Raw genomic sequence first — 18753 nt, forward strand, 5'->3', positions numbered from 1 at the left:
TGAAGCGTCGCTTTGAAGAGTTTGGATATGGTATATTAATGTGGACGGGCTAGTGTGGCTTGTCGTGATTTTATTTTGCTGTGTTTGTTAGCGGCTAGATGGCAGGGTTTCGATGGATGTAGGGCAAGTTGCTCGGCAGGGTCTTAATCTGCATGCGGGCACCGTCCTCTTCGTCAATAGTCACGATGCGTGGTACGGGTGCTGCACTGCCTGCCTCGGACGGAGCAGTGGCTCCATCAGTGAGCAGTTTGGCTTCCACTCGCTTCGTGATCGCAGCTACCGACCGCACCGAGTGCACTGATCGGATCGACTTGCACTCCGACAGCACGCTGCTCGCCACACTCATGGCATCGTCATCACCGTCTTTGGCATCTGCTCGATCCCATCCGAGTCGAGACAGATCATTTCCGTTGAAAGTACCGCCGCCATTGGCAAGCTCCTCAAGCCGCTGTTGCTCGCGATCGCAGCGCTTCTCCTCAGCTTCTTCATAATCCACAATAGACTGCACCTGCGCTAACTGCTGCTCTACTTGTGCAACACGCGCCTTGATCTCCACGTCGTCCATGAACTGATCGATATCCAGATTGTTGGCGAACTCAATCAGGTCGTTGGCTTCGGCATCCTCCAGGCACTCGAGCTTCTCTTCAGCCGTAGCCTTGGTAAGCGCCCACATGGGCCGATTTAAATTCTTCTTCTCAACAGCGGGGCCAGCGTCATCCTCGCTTTCGTTGTTGCTGCTGCGCACAGCCTCGCGCAGTTTAGCTTCTCTCTGTGAAAACCGTTCTCGACGCTTTTGAGCGGCTTCCTCATCTTCTGTTAGGGCTTCTTGTAGCCGAGCACGCTCTTTTTGCAGGTCATGGAGCCACTTTTTGTGCTTCGACAAAGCTGTGTTCTTTTTGTCGCGGCGAATTGCGTGCTGCGGTTCAACAATGGCATTAGCAACGTGAGTTAGCTAGTAGAACAGTGACAGCAACAAGCATGACAACACCCACCGCAGGCTCGCTGAGAATCGGCACGTTTAGTCCCAGTGGTTCACCAGGGTTGCCCGCCAGGAATGCCGCCTTGCTGTTGTCGACTTCGTTGTTGTTCGCTTTGATTCCGCTGTATCGGTTCTCCTTAGCCAAAGCTGCTCAAGCCACCACACCAACATCAGGAACACAGCCTCATCAACCGAGTAGGCCACGAAGTCACTCACTGCTGGAAACTCCATTGAATGGCCGGTTGCACAGCATCACGCCCTTGTAGTTGCCAATGCTTACAGCCGCGGCCGATGCCCCCGTCATGTCCGCCATGTCGCCTGTACTCGCTCGCTTCCCTTCGCCAACACACAACAGACTGTGCAAGGCCTTCGATGAGTGGGGTGGGTCATCGCCGCAGACACCATCGATGCTTTTTATATCGCCACCTTCCTCCGCCAGAATTAGGCCGTTGGTGATCGTTCCAGGCACCTGCAACCCCCCCCCACGACGAGAAGAACTCCACGCATCTAAAGCAAACAAATAGCAGAACATTGCAAGGCAGATAAATTAGATCACATCTTTTTCGCCTTCTAGCCTGGCGTCACCGCGCCGCTGCTGTCCTTGAGCGAGGCTGCATCTTGACCGCGGTCGTCCTCGGAGTAAAGTCGCTATCGCCACAGTAATAAGATATTTCATAGTAAATTGATTCATTCTTGCTCTATGACGTTCGCCGAGTGCGAGACTTGGCCTTCAGAATGCGTCGGCCCTTGATATGCTGTGGAGCAGCACCCATGTTGAACCCGCCATCAGCAGGGGCACTGAAGGCACCAGCGTTGGGGGCTCCGAAACCGGGGGCAGGTGTGGTGGCGCCGAAAGCAGGCGCGGGCGCAGCGCCGAAAGCAGGAGCAGGAGCAGCCCCGAAAGCAGGAGTTGGGCTGGGTGTCCGGAAGCCCGAGCTAGGGGGGCCGCTGCCGAATCCGCCAGCCGTGGAAGCACCGAAAGCCGGGGCGCCGAACGTTGTTGTCGGAGGAGGAAGACTACTGCCGAATGCAGGAGCTCCCTGGGTTCCGAATGCAGGCACTGGGCTGGTTGACTGGAAGCCACCAGGTGCAGGGCTGGAAGACTGGAAACCATTGGGTGCGGGACTAGAAGATCGGAAGCCACCAGGTGCGGCAGCAGCGCCGAATGCGCCGCTGGAGCCAAATCCGCTCGAAGCTGCAGGAGCAGCTCCGAAACCACCAGGGGCCGGGGCACTCGATGAGCCAAATGAGAACGCGGGCTGGGCAGCCGCGGGGGCAGGTGCAGCGGGAGCTTGGCTGGATGTACCGAATGAAAACGCCGGGGCGGCGGGCGCAGCAGAAGTGGAACTGCCGAATGCAGTCGCGGGGCCAGCACTGGAGGAGCTGCCGAAGGCCCCAGTGCTAGATCCCGATCCAAACCCGGTGGACGCGCCCGAACCGAAAGCCGTTGATGTGGAGCCAAAGCCCGACGTGGTTGCCGGTGCCTGGCCAAACCCGGTGGATCCCACCGGTGACGAGCCGAAACCAGACGATGCTGCAGCTGGCTGGGTAGACGACGAAGAGCCAAACGTAAAGCCGGGCGTCGCAGCAGGAGCAGACGATGTGGTAGGGGGGATGGACGTTCTAGCGGTGGGCGCCGTCGACGTCGATGCTCCAAAACTGAATCCAGAGGCGGAAGACGTCGCAGGAGCGGCACCAAACGCAGGAGCAGTACTAGTAGCAGGCGCCGTCGAGCTCTGGCCGAAGGTAAAACCAGGAGAAGACGTAGCAGGCGCCGATGTGGGTGCAGTCGAGGTAGCAGACGCCGAAGTTGCCGCCGAAGCGCCAAACGAGAATGAAGGCGCCTTAGACTCCGTGTTCTGTCCAAACCCAGTGCTGGGTTTTGGGGCCGGGGTGGACGTACTGGAGGACGACGAACCAAACGTAAAGCCAGTCGCCGGTGGTGCCGTTTCCTTCGACTTCGACTCGGTTGGGGCGCTCGAGCTGGTACCGAAGCTGAATGTAGGGGCAGCGGTCTCCTTCGACTTCTCAGTGGTTGTAGACGCACCAAAAGAGAATGATGAAGACGAGATCGTCGGGGCAGCAGTGTCCTTCGCAGGCACCTGGGGCGGCTTTGCCGTCGCGCCGAAAGAGAAAGATGGGGTAGCCGCCTCCGGCTTAGAATCGGACGAGCCAAAAGTCACTGCCGAGCGCTTCGCTGGACGGTCCGAGTCCTTTGGGCTCGCTGGTTTGGGCTCCGGGGTAGCGCCGAAGCTAAAGCCAGTGCTAGGCTTCGGGGCTTCGGTGGTTGCCGCTGATGTTGTGCCAAAACTGAAAGAAGGCGTCGAGGCCTTCTGGGGTTCGTCCGCCTCAGGGGCCTTGCGCTTGCCCTTGCTGGCGCTGTCCGAGGAACTAGTACTTGAAGCGCCAAAGGTGAATCCTCCCGACGCACTGGCGGTGCTCGTAGTTGGTGCCGAGGGAGCTGTAGCACCAAAAGAGAAGGACAGCGCAGGAGCAGTCTTTTCAGCCACAGCAACGGGAGCAGCAATTAACGGCGACGATACAGCATCATCAGTCTTCTTGGATGGGGCCGAGAATCCAAACGAGATCGGGGCAGCGTTAGCCGGACCATCCGTCTTGGCATCCGAAGCACCAAAACTAAAGCCACCCGTTGCTGGCTTTTCGGAGGTAACCGGGGCGGTAAAGCTAAAACCGGTTGACGTAATGCTAGCCGAGGGCTTGTCGGTATCCTCCTTCGCATCAGCAACCGGAACGCCGAAGCTAAAACCACTAGAAGAGATTGTTCCAGCTGGTTTAACCGTTTCCTTCTTTGATTCCGCAGTCGGGGCTCCGAAGCTGAACCCACCAGCAGTAACGGCTCCTGCAGATGGCTTCTCGGCATCCTTCTTTGCATCCGCCACAGGCGCACCAAAGCTAAATCCACTGGACGAAATTGATCCTGGGGCCTTGGCCGCAGGAGCAGCAGCCTTCTCGGCAGGCGCACCTGCGGGGTTTGCGGTCTCGCAGCACGGGCACTTGGCGCTGGTGGCCTCGTTCAAGACACTGCATCCAGGACACTTCCACTGTCCCGGCTTCAGCTGCATAAATCTTGCAAGTGGGTTCACAGCGCCGTTGGCAGAAGGAGGAACGGATGCCGTCGTGCTGAGCTTCTCAGCTTCCTTGGGAGCGGCAGGCTTCTTCGCAGCAGCCTTGGGCTTTTCAGGCTCTTTCGCCTTGGGAGGTTTCGATACCCACTCAGTCGTCTTCACCTTGGGTGACGATGGCACAAAATCAAACGGAGCTGCACCACCATTAGCCTTCGCCGTTGACTTTTGGCTAGATGCCTTCATCGGAGGCTCGCGCATGCTAGGCGGGGGAGAAAACATGAACCGCACACGGGTATCCTCGTCATCTGCATCCACCTGTTGGGCTCCCTTGATTCGGATCGGCAGCGTAAACGTGAATTCACCGATCTTTTCAACCGTGGGCTGCACCGGGGTAGCCTTGGCGGTAGGTGCAGGGGTCATGGATACAGCCTGGGGCGAGAGCAACGGCGTCGCACCGGTCGTAGATTTAGCGGGCGTCTCCATATTCGACTTCAGCGGGTTGCCAAACGACAGTTGAGCAGGCTTCTGAGTGGGTTGCGGGAACGCCACGCGGGGGACCGTAGTCGTCGGAGGAGCCACATCGTCGCTGTCGACTTCCATCCCGTTCTCGAGGCTCTTGTTCTGTCCGTCCACCAGCAACAGGTGGTACTTTGCCCACGACAACGACGTCGAGGGCGTCGGCTTCTGCGCCTCCCGCTCCAGCGGGGTCTGCACCTTGTTCAGCGTCGACAGAATCTTTTCCGCGACAGCTGCCGAGTACGCGCTGCGTGCAGCAGCGTCGCGCTTGGCGCCAGTCAAAAGCCGCGACGGGCGAGGCTTCCGCAGCAGACGCTCCTCACGCGTCAACTGTCCGCGCAGAGCGGAACCTGAGAAGAGAATGGGACCGTTGTCGCGGTTCCGCGGGCGCTTTCCGAACGGCACGCCGTTCTTCGCCGCCTGCTGCAGTCCGCGCGCTCTCTCGTCCTGCACGACCAAGGCGCCGTGGTTCTGGTTGGCAATGGAGCCGGGCACGTAGCCCGGGAACGACGTCGGGCCGGGGAACCCACGCGTGAAGGGGCGCTCGAGTCCGTTGGCCAGCGCGGCTTGCGTCATGGCCAGCTGCGCCTGCGGCGTGGGCTCCACCATCTCGTGCAGCTGGTGCTGCAGGCGCTCGAACTCCTCGAGCGTGATGGTCTTCTTCTGCTTGATCACGGCGAGCGCAGAGTCGTGGGGCGACGGGGAGCTCGACTTGCGTCGGCGCTGCGAGCTCGAGATGCGCAGCATCTTGGACTGCTGCGAGGGGCCGGGCAGGAACACGCGCTTGTCCCCGCGCTTGCGCTGCGGGCGCATCATGGCGGGGCTGCGCTCGCCGCTCTCGGCGCCGCTCTCGCGCGAGGGCGAGCGGGACTTGCGCGCGCCTCTCTTGGGTCTGGGGGGCGTGGCCAGCTGCTCCTTGCTGTGCGAGACGAAGGCCGGCGCCGCGCGCGTCACGGCCGACGCGGGCTCGTCCAGCATGTCCTCGTCCTGGGGCGCCTGCTGCTTCTGGGCGGCCTGGGGCTGCTCGGTCTGTTGCTGGACGTCCTCAGTCTCCGCCTCCTCGTCCTGAGGCGCGTCCGGCTGCTTCTCGGCCTCCTCTTGCTCCTCTCGCTCCTCTTCCTCCTCGTCCACGTCCTCCTGGGTCGTCTGGACGTCGCTGGCCTCTTCAGGCGCCTCCTCCTCCTTCTCCTCCTCCTCCTCCTCCTCGTCCTCCTCGCTCACCAGCTTGTTCACGAGCGGGATGTAGCTGGCCAGGCGCGCGAAGAAGCCGCTGCCGCGGCGCGTGTGCGTGTGCGTGGCGCGCGCGAAGAACGCGGCGTCCTCCTCGTCCTCTCCGTCCTCCTCGGCGCGCTTGGCGGAGGAGGAATGAGAAGGGTAGGGCGCGGCGGCCTCTCGGCGGCGGTGGCGCGCCTCGGCGCGGCGCTCGCTGCTGTCCAGGGGCGCGGTCAGCGACGCGCTCTCCGTCAGCATCTCGGCGGTCGGCCAGTGGGCAGAGGCAGGTAAGTAGCTAGCTAGGGACCTCGGGGGTTTCTTCCTTCCTGGGGGTCGATCGGCCCGCCGGCAGTCGCAGTCGCTTCTCGATGTGAATGAACCCCAACGACCTCGTTCTTTCCTCCCTCAGAGGGCGCGCGCACGGGGGACATACTGGCTCCAAGAGGTTTTTTACAGGCTTCTCCGAGGTTTTTCCAGGTTTAGATCGTGGTTTGGCGGGAACCAGCACACTTGGGTTCACTATGCCCCGTCGGTTTCGAATTTCAGCTTTTTATCTCTAAATATAAAAAGTAGGAAGTTTTTTTCTCTACGAGGTGGGGAGCTCCCTCCCTCTCGTCGACGCGTGCAGGCTGGCAGTCAGACCCGCTACATCCTCTCGCGCCGTGCGGCAGGTAGCATCTAGGCGGGGTCCGCGTTTGCTGCTTTGCGCGCGCTCGCTGGGCTCTTCAACGTGTTCACACCTGACGTCCAGTCATTTGCCCGCGAAACGGTGTCAACGGCCGCTATAAAAGGGACTTGGCTTCAACATTGAGCATACTGGAACCAAGTCACACGACCTTCACTGCCCGTTCCGGTGGGTTCTGACCTTCGTTGGTGAGACTTCATCGACGCGATAGCTTAACAAAGACCTCCACTAAACCTGCACCACCTCGGCGGCACTTCAATGTCTCCACCCGACACACCGTCGGCCGGCAGGCCAGGGCGATCGGAGATCGATCTTCCAATGGCAACAACGGTTGCCACCACCGGGGCATGAGATTGGGAGGAGACGAAGTTATCCTGCACGTCTCATCACGCATGGTCCATACGTGTCAACGCGGCCACGCGTGACTCGCACACGCGCCACGCTGTCAGCGCAGTTTCTTGTCAGATAACGCGCATTGTCAGAGAGGGTTACTTTAGCCGGCGGGGTTTCGTTCGAAACTCCACCGCATGCTGACGGTGACCACAGTACTATACCTGTATATTGAAGCGGTCGAACCAGCTGCGCATCCATGTTCGTCGCTGGTGCGCTCGTTCCACCCCTTGTTTTGTTGCGACTGTAGCCAACGGGCTAGTTCCGGCGTTGTATGTTATACATTCCATCAATACCTACACGAATAGGTATAACTAAAACAAAAGTTCGATTGCACATCGGCATCCGGCAACTTTGTCGGTTCGGACGGAGATCGTTCCAGTGATACCATGGCGAGGTCGCATTGACCGAGGTATTTCATGCGGAAGACAAGGTAGTCGCGCTCGTCCGCACCAATGTACACGTGCAATTCTGGTGAATCCACGAAGGCAAGCGTCGGGTCCCCACTGTTTAAGATCACACCTCGTAGCCGTCCATCGCCTGCATCAACCTCCACCCCCATCTCGAGAGAAGTGGACTGGCCCCAGCCGTTCCTACCGTCGTCAAAGTTCCATTGAACTTGGCGGAAAGTAAACAGGAAATGAGGTAAGACGTGGATACTGGTTTTGCTGAGATTAACAGAGAAGTGTGAAGCTTACGAGCGATTGAGTTCATGATGTTAGGAGACACCGACGTCAGGGTGGCTTTTGCAGAAGATAACACCATCAATGCCGTGATGAGCAGCATGCGACGCGATGTCGCACATCGACGGTGGTGTGAACGCCCATCTGAAACAGCGACGCTGATGAGGTGTCGGTGGGCCCGCATTGCTGCTGGCATTCGTGAGCCTTTCAGACGCGACTTTTGGGCACCCAATCCGGATTTCGACAGTGGAGACCCTGCATAATCCTTCTGTCAGCTTTTGCGCATAATACTTTAATCTTCAATGACATGCATTGAGCCGCTCAGAGTGGAGGCTACACTAGAATAAATACTACAGTAGTATGTGTTATACAGTTATCTCCACGACGTCGCCTCTGCTCGCGTAAATTCTAGCGTATAAACGGATTTCCGTAACTCACCGATCCATCCGAATGTAGGACCTTCACCTACCTCATTTTTTGTCTTCACCTGAGCCTACCGGTCCTGCGCAGTTTGCTCGGTATGACAGCGACGAACAGAATCCACAGCTTGGACGCACTATATGAACAAGTTCGATTTTGTCGCGTTAAAGCGAACGGCGAACAGCAAAACAGAAGTCGAACTAAACATAATTCAAAAGATTGGTATAATCAGCAAGTGCTTCCACAGTAATCACTCCGCTTCGGCTGACAGGCAGTTTTAAGGCACTTGGCCATAGACCTGTACTTTGCATCATTTCCTATTTGTAAAAGCCCATTGGACTTTTACAGGTAAGGATTACCAACTGATGAGTGATTTGCTAACCCCAGCCAGCGCTTAGACTATATCCCACGTCCAAACCTTACGCACAAACAGCCATTTCGGAGCGGCGGTTCCATCGCATTTGTTCAGCACGCTATGTGTGTCGCGCGCCTTGGTTTCCCCTGCAACGAAGTTTGCATCTTTGACTGTAATTTCGCTTTGACGAATGTAGATAGGCATCAGTAGCGACGATCGTGTCACTTTTCAATCACTCAAGTCAGCCAATCAGCGACGTCCTAGACTCTAACTTCAACCGAGGCGTACTGGACGTGCGCAACACCGTCGCGACTCGCAATAGCCCGCTTTTGCAGGATCAGTGCGCAGTTCAGTTACGCGCGCGCCACACCACAATTGCCCCCAGTGCACGGGCAACGATGGGGAGTAACCGCTCAATCGGCAACCCCTTCGGGTTGCCACGAGTCTTCTCCCTTCGGCACGCTATCCGTTGCCGATTTCGTCGCAGTCCGATGACTTTTGGAGGAGTCGCGGTCTGGTGCCTCCAAAGGGAACTACGATATTGTGCTAGCTGTCTCTCCGGTGTCGGATACACTCGGCGTCGGTACTGCTTGCTTTCGTAGGTTGTGCTCCACGACCGCGGCTTGTGCGGCTTCGGCGAGTTGAGTTGAGTCGAGTCGACAGCGATGGGCGGAAACGCAGAGACTCCATACGATAGTGTCGTGTGGAGAGGCTAAGTACGACCGACGTATTTATGCACTTTATCAAAACGCAGCAATTGGCGGGAAGTTTATTCAACGGAGGCTGCTGCAGCGTTTTCCCTTCTCCGCCTTCTTCTTGCTGCAGCCGTTTCAGTCGCCCGAGGCGTGACGTCAGCTCAGTGCGTACGATCTTGGCGGCTTCGGAGTCGGGGTGGAAGAGATCTTTCAGCGCCCTTCCTGCCTTGTCGATTGAAATCATCAGCAGTGTGCCCTCCAAAATATCCTTACTGACAGGTCCAACGTTGGGGTTCAGCATGCATTCCCACCCGTTGCTCGTTGCTGGAGCAATAGGAACAGAAACCGCCTCTTCTTCTGAGGTGATCATTGCTTCTGGAACAGGCCCGGCGAGAACTCGGTCGAGGTTGTGCGAACTCCTGGCAGGTGAGGGAGACGGGGATGCATCACGATGCGTGAATTGTGCCTTCAGCTCGGTAAAAAATATCTCTGCGTAGCCGTCTTTGGTCTGGTAAGCCTGGTACTTGTTGCTTCGGATACGCACACCCAACTCCTGGCACAGCAGCCTCAGCTTCATAAAGTTGCACGACCTGATCACCGTCCGCAGCTCCTCCGTCCTGTTCTCGCGGCTCGGGCGCTGGAGGAGCTCTAGCGTCATGCAGGCTGACTCGCTCATCGTTGCTGTTGTTGGATAGAAGGTATCAAAATTGGTTCTGAATTTCTGAGTATACCGAACGGCAATACTCCTTAAATCACCACGTCAAATTATGGTTCAGAAGCAAGACGAGGACAACACTGCAGCACCAAACAGCAATGCACCAGGTCGGAGTTGGGTTTAGTACAAGTTCAAACACCTTTGACAAAGCTGAATTGAATACGTCGGTCGTTCTTAGCCACGACACTACATGTATATCGTATGGAGTCTCTGCGTTTCCGCCCATCGCTGTCGACTCGACTCAACTCAACTCGCCGAAGCCGCACAAGCCGCGGTCGTGGAGCACAACCTACGAAAGCAAGCAGTACCGACGCCGAGTGTATCCGACACCGGAGAGACAGCTAGCACAATATCGTAGTTCCCTTTGGAGGCACCAGACCGCGACTCCTCCAAAAGTCATCGGACTGCGACGAAATCGGCAACGGATAGCGTGCCGAAGGGAGAAGACTCGTGGCAACCCGAAGGGGTTGCCGATTGAGCGGTTACTCCCCATCGTTGCCCGTGCACTGGGGGCAATTGTGGTGTGGCGCGCGCGTAACTGAACTGCGCACTGATCCTGCAAAAGCGGGCTATTGCGAGTCGCGACGGTGTTGCGCACGTCCAGTACGCCTCGGTTGAAGTTAGAGTCTAGGACGTCGCTGATTGGCTGACTTGAGTGATTGAAAAGTGACACGATCGTCGCTACTGATGCCTATCTACATTCGTCAAAGCGAAATTGCAGTCAAAGATGCAAACTTCGTTGCAGGGGAAACCAAGGCGCGCGACACACATAGCGTGCTGAACAAATGCGATGGAACCGCCGCTCCGAAATGGCTGTTTGTGCGTAAGGTTTGGACGTGGGATATAGTCTAAGCGCTGGCTGGGGTTAGCAAATCACTCATCAGTTGGTAATCCTTACCTGTAAAAGTCCAATGGGCTTTTACAAATAGGAAATGATGCAAAGTACAGGTCTATGGCCAAGTGCCTTAAAACTGCCTGTCAGCCGAAGCGGAGTGATTACTGTGGAAGCACTTGCTGATTATACCAATCTTTTGAATTATGTTTAGTTCGACTTCTGTTTTGCTGTTCGCCGTTCGCTTTAACGCGACAAAATCGAACTTGTTCATATAGTGCGTCCAAGCTGTGGATTCTGTTCGTCGCTGTCATACCGAGCAAACTGCGCAGGACCGGTAGGCTCAGGTGAAGACAAAAAATGAGGTAGGTGAAGGTCCTACATTCGGATGGATCGGTGAGTTACGGAAATCCGTTTATACGCTAGAATTTACGCGAGCAGAGGCGACGTCGTGGAGATAACTGTATAACACATACTACTGTAGTATTTATTCTAGTGTAGCCTCCACTCTGAGCGGCTCAATGCATGTCATTGAAGATTAAAGTATTATGCGCAAAAGCTGACAGAAGGATTATGCAGGGTCTCCACTGTCGAAATCCGGATTGGGTGCCCAAAAGTCGCGTCTGAAAGGCTCACGAATGCCAGCAGCAATGCGGGCCCACCGACACCTCATCAGCGTCGCTGTTTCAGATGGGCGTTCACACCACCGTCGATGTGCGACATCGCGTCGCATGCTGCTCATCACGGCATTGATGGTGTTATCTTCTGCAAAAGCCACCCTGACGTCGGTGTCTCCTAACATCATGAACTCAATCGCTCGTAAGCTTCACACTTCTCTGTTAATCTCAGCAAAACCAGTATCCACGTCTTACCTCATTTCCTGTTTACTTTCCGCCAAGTTCAATGGAACTTTGACGACGGTAGGAACGGCTGGGGCCAGTCCACTTCTCTCGAGATGGGGGTGGAGGTTGATGCAGGCGATGGACGGCTACGAGGTGTGATCTTAAACAGTGGGGACCCGACGCTTGCCTTCGTGGATTCACCAGAATTGCACGTGTACATTGGTGCGGACGAGCGCGACTACCTTGTCTTCCGCATGAAATACCTCGGTCAATGCGACCTCGCCATGGTATCACTGGAACGATCTCCGTCCGAACCGACAGTTTGGCCAGATGCGGACCCGCGAGTGATGAACGAACCTATTCGCATTCTTTTCAAGCTGCACTCAAACGCTCTGGAGCAAGACGATCTGTACTTCATACCCATCTGGAAGCATGTCACGGGAGTCATCCGCCGCGTTCGTTTTCATCCATGCGTCTCGCGCAACACCATCACTGGGCAAAGTTTTTCGTTCGACTGGGTAGCGTTCGCCAAGGCGCCAGTTATAACCAAGGTTCGCGGGTGCATCGACAAGTATTTCGACGATGATGATATCCCCGGAAGCAGCAACGATGACGCAGTAGCGCACCTCAACTGTACGGAGACGGAGCGATGGACTAACGGTTTCCACCATTCCTCTGCAGCAGTATGCTCGCCGATGAAGCTGCCTCGGGCATCTACGTACAATTGTGTGCGCGAAGGTGGTGAACTGATTTCCATCAGTGGGAAACATTTTGGCGCGGCAGACGTGGTCATCACGATTGACGGAGTCGAGTGTTTGGACATTGTACATGTTGTGCCAGAAGAGGAGTTGCAGTGTCGACTGCCTCCAGCTGCGTCCGAATGGCTTGCGAATCCAACGTACCCCTCAATAGTTCGTGTTTACAACGGAAAGCTGCTTGAGCTATTCGATGAAGTTCCCTTGCTGTCATATGCTGCGCCTGTTAGTGCACCGCCGACCCCGATAATTTCCAATGTGGCAAGCCATGCACTCGACGTAAATTGGCAGGCACCAGAGGATGTATGGGAAAGCATGGCAGTCACGGGCTACCGCGTGGCTTGGAAGCAATGTATGGACGTTACGTTTTCGCCGGAGCAGGCCATCGTAGTAGGAAACGTGACATCCACCACTTTGATCGAGCTGAAAAGCTCAACGAGTTACCAAGTGAAGGTAACACCTCTAACCGAAAATCAGTGGCGATGGTCAAGCGAGTGGAAGGACATCGACTTGTATGGGCGGCGTCCTGTCCTCCCGAATGCTGTTGTCGGTATCGACTCGCCAATTTCCTTGTGTTTGAAAACTTTATCCCAAGGTAGGTCGGAATTTGTTCGGGCGATGCTCACCTCAGCAACAACTAGTCGTAATAGGTTTGTTTGTGACCCACATTGCAGACTTTGCCTTCCCGCAGTTTAGCGCACGACTGCTGACCAATCTCAGCGCCTTACCGGACGCCGTTGCACTGCGTACATCTCCCACGCTTGGACCAACTGGTGAGGTCGGCGACCAAGGTCACTTTGGTCTCTACGTGAACGGCGACACCCACGTACGGCCACGACTCACACTTCACTTAGTCTGGCTTCCCCACACTAACGCGAGTTTGCCAGGTACAAAATTGCAACGCCTCTGTCTCGTGTTGTGATGGTTTTGATATGACAGTTCCAAGCGGATCGACTGCAGCCGTGTCGGGATGTTCGTACGTGTGTTTTGAGAGTGAAAGTCGTGGCGCCACCTACGTTAATGGGTCGACTCAGCGATCAGTGCCGACGAATGCCATGACAGCTGTACCTTTCCCAGCAAAGCAGGTGTACGTCTTCAACTCGTCATCGCCCAGCGAACCAGGAGATGCCGCACCAATAACAGCAGCATGCGGCACATCCCTGCGATTGACAGCATCGCAATCGTTCCTCACGGGGGCAGCTTGGTATCCACGCCAGATGAATGTCCGCGAAGGGTTTAGCACCACCTTTTCGTTCCGAGCAGCCAATCCGTCGACGGTGTGTCGAGTCATGGACAACGTTCATACTAACTGTCGGTCCCGAGGTGGTGATGGCTTTGCCTTCGTTGTGCATAATGACGTCCAACAAGAGCTCGCGCTGGGTTCTGGGGGCATGGCGCTTGGTTATGGCGGTCTTGAAAACGCACTAGCCATTGAGTTCGACATGTGGTTCAACCCCGAGCTATTGGATGTCTATGAGAACCACATCAGCGTGCATGTCAGCGGAAATGGTGGAGTCGTGCAGCCTAACCATACTTACTCACTCGGCTGCACCAGCAACATTCCCGATTTGACGGAGGACACCCACTCGGTTCGCATCACGTATAAGCCCAATCTCGACGAACGCATGTACGTAGCCGGCCGCAACCACTCTTCTTCACTGTAGAGTTGTGCAAGATAACCTGACGCTCTCGATGATGTTGTCGTGTAGGCTCTTCGACGAAGCTTTCACTGCAAGCACGCTGGCCGGCGATTTCTTCTCATCGGGTGCCTGGCGATCAGGCATCGGGCTACTCGCGATTTATCTGGACGACATGAACAGTCCAGCGCTGACTGTACCGTTGCGAATCGAAAACACTCTCGAGCTTTATCACGGGCGTGCCTGGGTAGGCTTTACGGGAGCAACGGGAGCGAACGCATGGCAAACACTGGACATACTGTCATGGGACTTTCATTCCTCGCGTCGAAACATAGTTTCCACGCCTGAACTTCAGGTGACCTAGCGTCGTCAACAACAAACTCAATCACAAACATATTAGTACTGGCGCCAGCTACAGCATCACATATACTAGGAGATCAACTAAACGGCACAGATTGTTCGACATGCACTCGCGTGTATTCTTGGTATTCTTGCTGTCCTGCTCTCCACTCGGTGCGTGCGTAGGCGTCTTGCTTGCTCACGAATCTAATAAGTATTTGGTTCCGACTGCAAGAGCCAAAACAGAAAATGACGCGTCTTTAAGTGTCGCCCCATCTCAAACTGCCGTATCCATCCAAACGATCTCCACGCTCCTAACGGCATTCCAATCCAACCGTGATAGGGGATAATACTGCCCCTATCCAGTATTCGCAGCAGTCAGTCCTCCGCTGACATTTAGTACGAGATGCCGTTCTCACGCAGCAGCTTCTCGAGCTGCGCAATTCGTGCGTTGGCAGTGTCCAACTCGGCCTTCAGCTTGCCCTCGGGCGTGTTGTCCGTCTTGCTGCCGCCACGTGCGAAGCGAGCCACGCGAGCCGCAATTCCAGAACCCACGCTGTTGGACTTCGATGCAGAACGCGCACGCTTGCCATCGTTGGTGATCTTACCCTGCATCTCGGGGCGCAGAGACATCAGCACCGGAGAGTTGTCGGCACCGCCCAACCAGTCGTCAGCAGTCATCGAGGGAATACCGGCGTACGTGTCGGGGAAAATGTCGTCCTGGAACGCGTCCGACTTGCGTGGCACGAACACGTGCAGCGGCTCAATGGCGTTCGACGTAAGCTTCAGAAGTCGCGTAGTTTCGCACTTCATGATGTCGCAGCCGCGCTTGGGAATCATGGCCATACCCTTGGCAGAAGTCGTGGAGCGGAACTCGCTGATGGGGAACGCGAACGGCTCGCCCTCCGACATCTCGTAGTAACGAATGTTACCGTCACCCTTACCGCACAGGTACAGGAGGTTCGTGTCCGGGTCGTAGAACGGCATGATGACGCCGGCAGCCTGGTCAATGTCCACCTTCTTGAGCTCCTTGTCGAGGTTGCGCGGGTCCCAGACCTTGAACTGGCGCTGGCTCTGGCGCGTGAAGCCCACCGTGACGAAGGTCTCCTTGTTGCCCAGGAAGCTCATCTTGACGCTCTTGGTGCCCATGTGCGCGTTCTCCTTCTGCGCGGCCACCTGTCCGGAGCGGGCGTCGTACAGACGCACAACCTTGTCCTTGCACGTGGTGGCGAGCATGCTGCCGGTCCAGCTCCAGGCCAGGTCCTGGATCAGGTTCTCGCCGTGGTCCTCCATCTTGACGGTCTCGGCGCCCTTCTCGATGTCCCAGAGGCGCACCGAGAAGTCGGCCGACGTACTGGCCAGCACGTTGTTGGCCGTGGGGTGGAACTTGATGAGCGTGACCTTGCGGCCGTGGCCCGTGAGGTCCACGAGCGGGTCCACGCACGTCTCGGCGAGGCCGCCCTCGGGGATGCCCCAGATCTTGACGGTGGTGTCGTCCGAGGCCGAGGCGATGAGGTGCTCGTGGAACGGGTTGAAGTCGAAGTCCAGGATGGCGCCGCGGTGGCCCGAGATGAGCGGGAAGTCCGGGTCGAACTTGCCCACCTTGTCGTAGGGCACCACGGCCATTGCGCCGCCGCCGGCCTGGATGGACACGGCGAAGAACTTGGTGTTGCCCTTGATGTAGTTCTGCTCGCCCGTGGCCGTGGCCAGCCGCACGTTCGTGTAGCAGAACTCCAGCTTGGCCGGCTCCACGTACACGTGGCGGAACTTGCTCTGGCGCACGAAGTGGCTCATGCTTCTGGGCGGTGGCGGACTCGAGGTCGACGGGGGACTGCCGGCAGTAGTAGTAGTAGTACGTGTATCACAATGCAAGCAGCAGCGTTAGTACTCTGGCGGTAGTAACGGACTCGAGCCACTACTATCCGCCGCCAATGCGCGCGCAGCTGTCCGATCTTGAGACAGTCGGCGCGATTGGCGGCGCCAACGGAGCAGGACGCGGCCGGGAGCCGAAGCGGAAGCCGACGCCGCGAGCTGCGCCGCTGTCGGAGCTGGCGAGCGAGCGAGCGCAGCGGCGGCGAAGGCGGCCCGGCTGCACTTGACGTCACTCACCTCTGTGCCCTCGCAGCTTCTTTCTTGAATATGCACAGCCCCCCTCGGCCTTCAGGCTCGGACCATGAACCCTACCACAAATGAAAAAACCTCGCGAGGAAAAACCTCCGCTGATTTGCTGTTGTGGGCTTGCGACTTGGGCTTTGTATCAGACAACTTTGTGGCGGGATTATCCGCCACCGCCTCAGCTTGTGTGTCTTGCTGCTGCCGGCACCTCGAACTTGCTCGAGGGGATGACAGCGATCGCGCTGCTGGACCAGGAGCCGTAAACTTTCAGCCGCAGTGCGCCAAGGCCGGGGCGGACCGAAAAAATCTCGGCGCTTGCAGTGCATGGGCGAGTTGAGTGCGTACAGCACCAGCTTTACATTTCGATGTTGCCGTCGCGGCCGGCGCGGGGCTGCAGTCTCTTGTTGTGCTTCTTTTGGCTGCAGTTTGGTTAGCATGCCGCTGCTGGCATTTCACTGTGGCGAAAGGGGTGTGGAGACTGCGGTCCGCATCGCATATCATTTTGCTGATTTCGAGCGAGCTCAGTTCTCATTTTCGCAACATAAGCACCGATGGCGGGTTCGAATACCGGCTCCGTCGCCAGATACTGTGGCCGTAGACTTGCTGCTCCACCGAGAGTCGGTGGACAGCCCTGCTCGCCTTTCACTTTCCCGATCAATGCAGAGGGATCCGCCAACAACGAAATACAGTACGGGTACATGTATGTACATTCGGAATATATTACCGATATTTTCCCTCAATTTTTCGGACGTGTCACTTCCAGTCAAAAAAGTATCCGAGCGAATGAAGCGACAGCGATCGAGCGAAATGGAGCCCGTCGACGCAAGTGCCACGCCTGCCGCTGCGGCGGAGCCGCTGCTGGAGCGCCAGGACTTCGTGGGCATGAACCGCGGTGCGTCCCTCCTTCTCAGTGCAATGCCCCGTCCTCCTCCTCACTCGCTGTCGCTTTTTTTGCCATGCGAACTCCGTCACAGAGATGCACGAGAACGACGAGATGCGCGAGAAGATCATCAAGCGCTCGCGGGAGATTCTCAAGGCCAGGTATTAATACCAGCATACTTAACTCAGCACATGTACAGGTCGCCGCTGCCGGCAGCTGACGTTGTTTTATGCATCGCGACGCTACCACAGCAAGCAGGCGATCTTCGCGTTGCATCGTGCGGACAGAGCGGAGGCCTTGAAGCTGCTGGGCAATGCCGAGAAGGTGGGTGCTGTGAGGCGTCCATAGCGGAGCCGCAATCTGTTCACTGGACGCTGCTAACTGGGGGCGGGCAGGTGATTCCGGAGCTGGTGGCGCTGACGGAGCAGAACCCGTCGCTGCGTGACGGCGCCCTGTCGTCGTCGCTGGAGGAGTATGCGGAGGCCAAGTGCTTCTGCTATTACCTGGACACCAAGCGCCTGTTGCCGCGTCGCGATGTGCCGGTCGTGCAGAAGAACGAGTACCTGGGCGGCGTCATTGACTTCACCGGTGAGATGACCATTGGGGTTGCAGCGGTGGTTGGCTGGTCGGAGTGAGCTGATGTGCGCGAGCATGGGCTTTTGACGGTTGTAGGGGAGCTGATGAGGTACGCGGTGGTGAAGGCCACTGCGAGGGACGTGGAGGAGGTCAAGCGTTGCAAGGCCATGGTGGAGGCCATTTCTGGAGAGTTGATCCAGTTTGACTTCCGGAACGGTCCTTTGCGCCGCAAGTTCGACTCGGTCAAGTACAACCTACGCAAGCTGGAGGTAGGCTGGATGCCGACTTGCTACTGAAGTCACTGGTTCACTGACGAGTTTGATGGTATCATGCGTGCTTTTCTCTGGTTGGCAGAACACCCTTTACGAGTTGTCGTTGGTCACGAACTCGGGCCTGACGTTGCAGGCGCATTCAGTGCAGGAAGCTCCGGCGGCCTCAACTCGCGAGGATGAGGAGTGATTAGGGAGCATCAAACAGAATGCAGGGGCAATTTTTTTGCGGAGACTTTGCGCGATAAGCGCCAATATTGCGGCACATTGACATCCTGACTCTCCACTCTCTACTGGATGGATCGTGGTTTGGAGGCACTTCACGGGGCCGCAATGTGTATTAGCAAAGCTACCGACATCTTTCCGTAACAAATGTGTGCTTTCGAAGTTATCGTCGCATTTTTAATTAAATTTACTACTTCTGAAGTAGCACGAACCAAACTCACTCACGACGAGTCCACGACTACTTACCTTCCTAAAGCGGGAGTACCAGGTCAATCTCCCCCAACGCGACTCCCTTCTCAGCCATGTCGTGCCGAGACATCACCCCTTCCACCTGCAACGCCCTAGTCAACCTCTCCTGATCAACCTCGCACCTATGCTGCTCAGTCGCTGCTCGAGCCTTTTCGGTCTCCATTCGAGCCTGTTCCACCCCCGCTCTATAGCGCTCGTACAAGCACGTCCGACGAAAAGTATTGTTTCCATTCCAACGGCAGTCATTACAGTCATCAAATTAACCAAAACTGTCTCGCACTGCAATACATGTAGCAAT

At 56.7% G+C, this 18753-nt stretch overlaps 5 protein-coding genes across 8 annotated transcripts; 2 read left to right on the forward strand and 3 right to left on the reverse strand.

Annotated features, from left to right (window-relative positions):
• Positions 1 to 94: 94 nt before the first annotated feature.
• Positions 95 to 1292, reverse strand: IUM83_09371 (uncharacterized protein; the record flags this gene model as incomplete). 2 transcript variants are annotated; one of them, XM_067933809.1, is made up of 3 exons in its annotated part: positions 95 to 916; positions 993 to 1126; positions 1196 to 1292. In XM_067933809.1, 3 exons carry the CDS (start codon positions 1290 to 1292, stop codon positions 95 to 97), a joined length of 1053 nt encoding a protein of 350 aa, XP_067786658.1. The 2 variants fall into 2 exon arrangements, with proteins under 2 accessions (XP_067786658.1, XP_067786657.1); XM_067933810.1 differs by having other exon boundaries at positions 993 to 1129.
• A 385-nt stretch (positions 1293 to 1677) lies between these two features.
• Positions 1678 to 6051, reverse strand: IUM83_09372 (Nuclear pore complex, Nup98 component (sc Nup145/Nup100/Nup116); the record flags this gene model as incomplete). Of its 3 annotated transcripts, none has more annotated exons than XM_067933813.1 (1): positions 1678 to 6051. In XM_067933813.1, one exon carries the CDS (start codon positions 6049 to 6051, stop codon positions 1678 to 1680), a length of 4374 nt encoding a protein of 1457 aa, XP_067786654.1. The 3 variants fall into 3 exon arrangements, with proteins under 3 accessions (XP_067786654.1, XP_067786655.1, XP_067786656.1); XM_067933812.1 differs by having other exon boundaries at positions 1678 to 5835; XM_067933811.1 differs by having other exon boundaries at positions 1678 to 3465.
• Positions 6052 to 11523: 5472 nt separating this feature from the next.
• On the forward strand, positions 11524 to 14166 carry IUM83_09373 (lectin domain-containing protein; the record flags this gene model as incomplete). The annotated part of the gene is made up of 5 exons (XM_067933814.1): positions 11524 to 12760; positions 12840 to 12991; positions 13105 to 13141; positions 13243 to 13792; positions 13875 to 14166. 5 exons carry the CDS (start codon positions 11524 to 11526, stop codon positions 14164 to 14166), a joined length of 2268 nt encoding a protein of 755 aa, XP_067786653.1.
• Positions 14167 to 14537: 371 nt separating this feature from the next.
• IUM83_09374 (putative coronin-like protein) lies at positions 14538 to 16288 on the reverse strand (the record flags this gene model as incomplete). Its single annotated transcript, XM_067933815.1, has 2 exons — positions 14538 to 15972; positions 16251 to 16288. The coding sequence occupies 2 exons, from the start codon at positions 16286 to 16288 to the stop codon at positions 14538 to 14540; spliced, it is 1473 nt and encodes a 490-aa protein (XP_067786663.1).
• A 751-nt stretch (positions 16289 to 17039) lies between these two features.
• Positions 17040 to 18171, forward strand: IUM83_09375 (translin-like protein; the record flags this gene model as incomplete). Its single annotated transcript, XM_067933816.1, has 6 exons — positions 17040 to 17148; positions 17231 to 17297; positions 17388 to 17460; positions 17532 to 17724; positions 17809 to 17981; positions 18067 to 18171. 6 exons carry the CDS (start codon positions 17040 to 17042, stop codon positions 18169 to 18171), a joined length of 720 nt encoding a protein of 239 aa, XP_067786662.1.
• Positions 18172 to 18753: the final 582 nt, after the last annotated feature.

Source organism: Phytophthora cinnamomi (assembly GCF_018691715.1).
Source record: "Phytophthora cinnamomi strain GKB4 chromosome Unknown Contig67, whole genome shotgun sequence".
In the NCBI taxonomy this organism is placed as follows: domain Eukaryota; phylum Oomycota; class Peronosporomycetes; order Peronosporales; family Peronosporaceae; genus Phytophthora; species Phytophthora cinnamomi.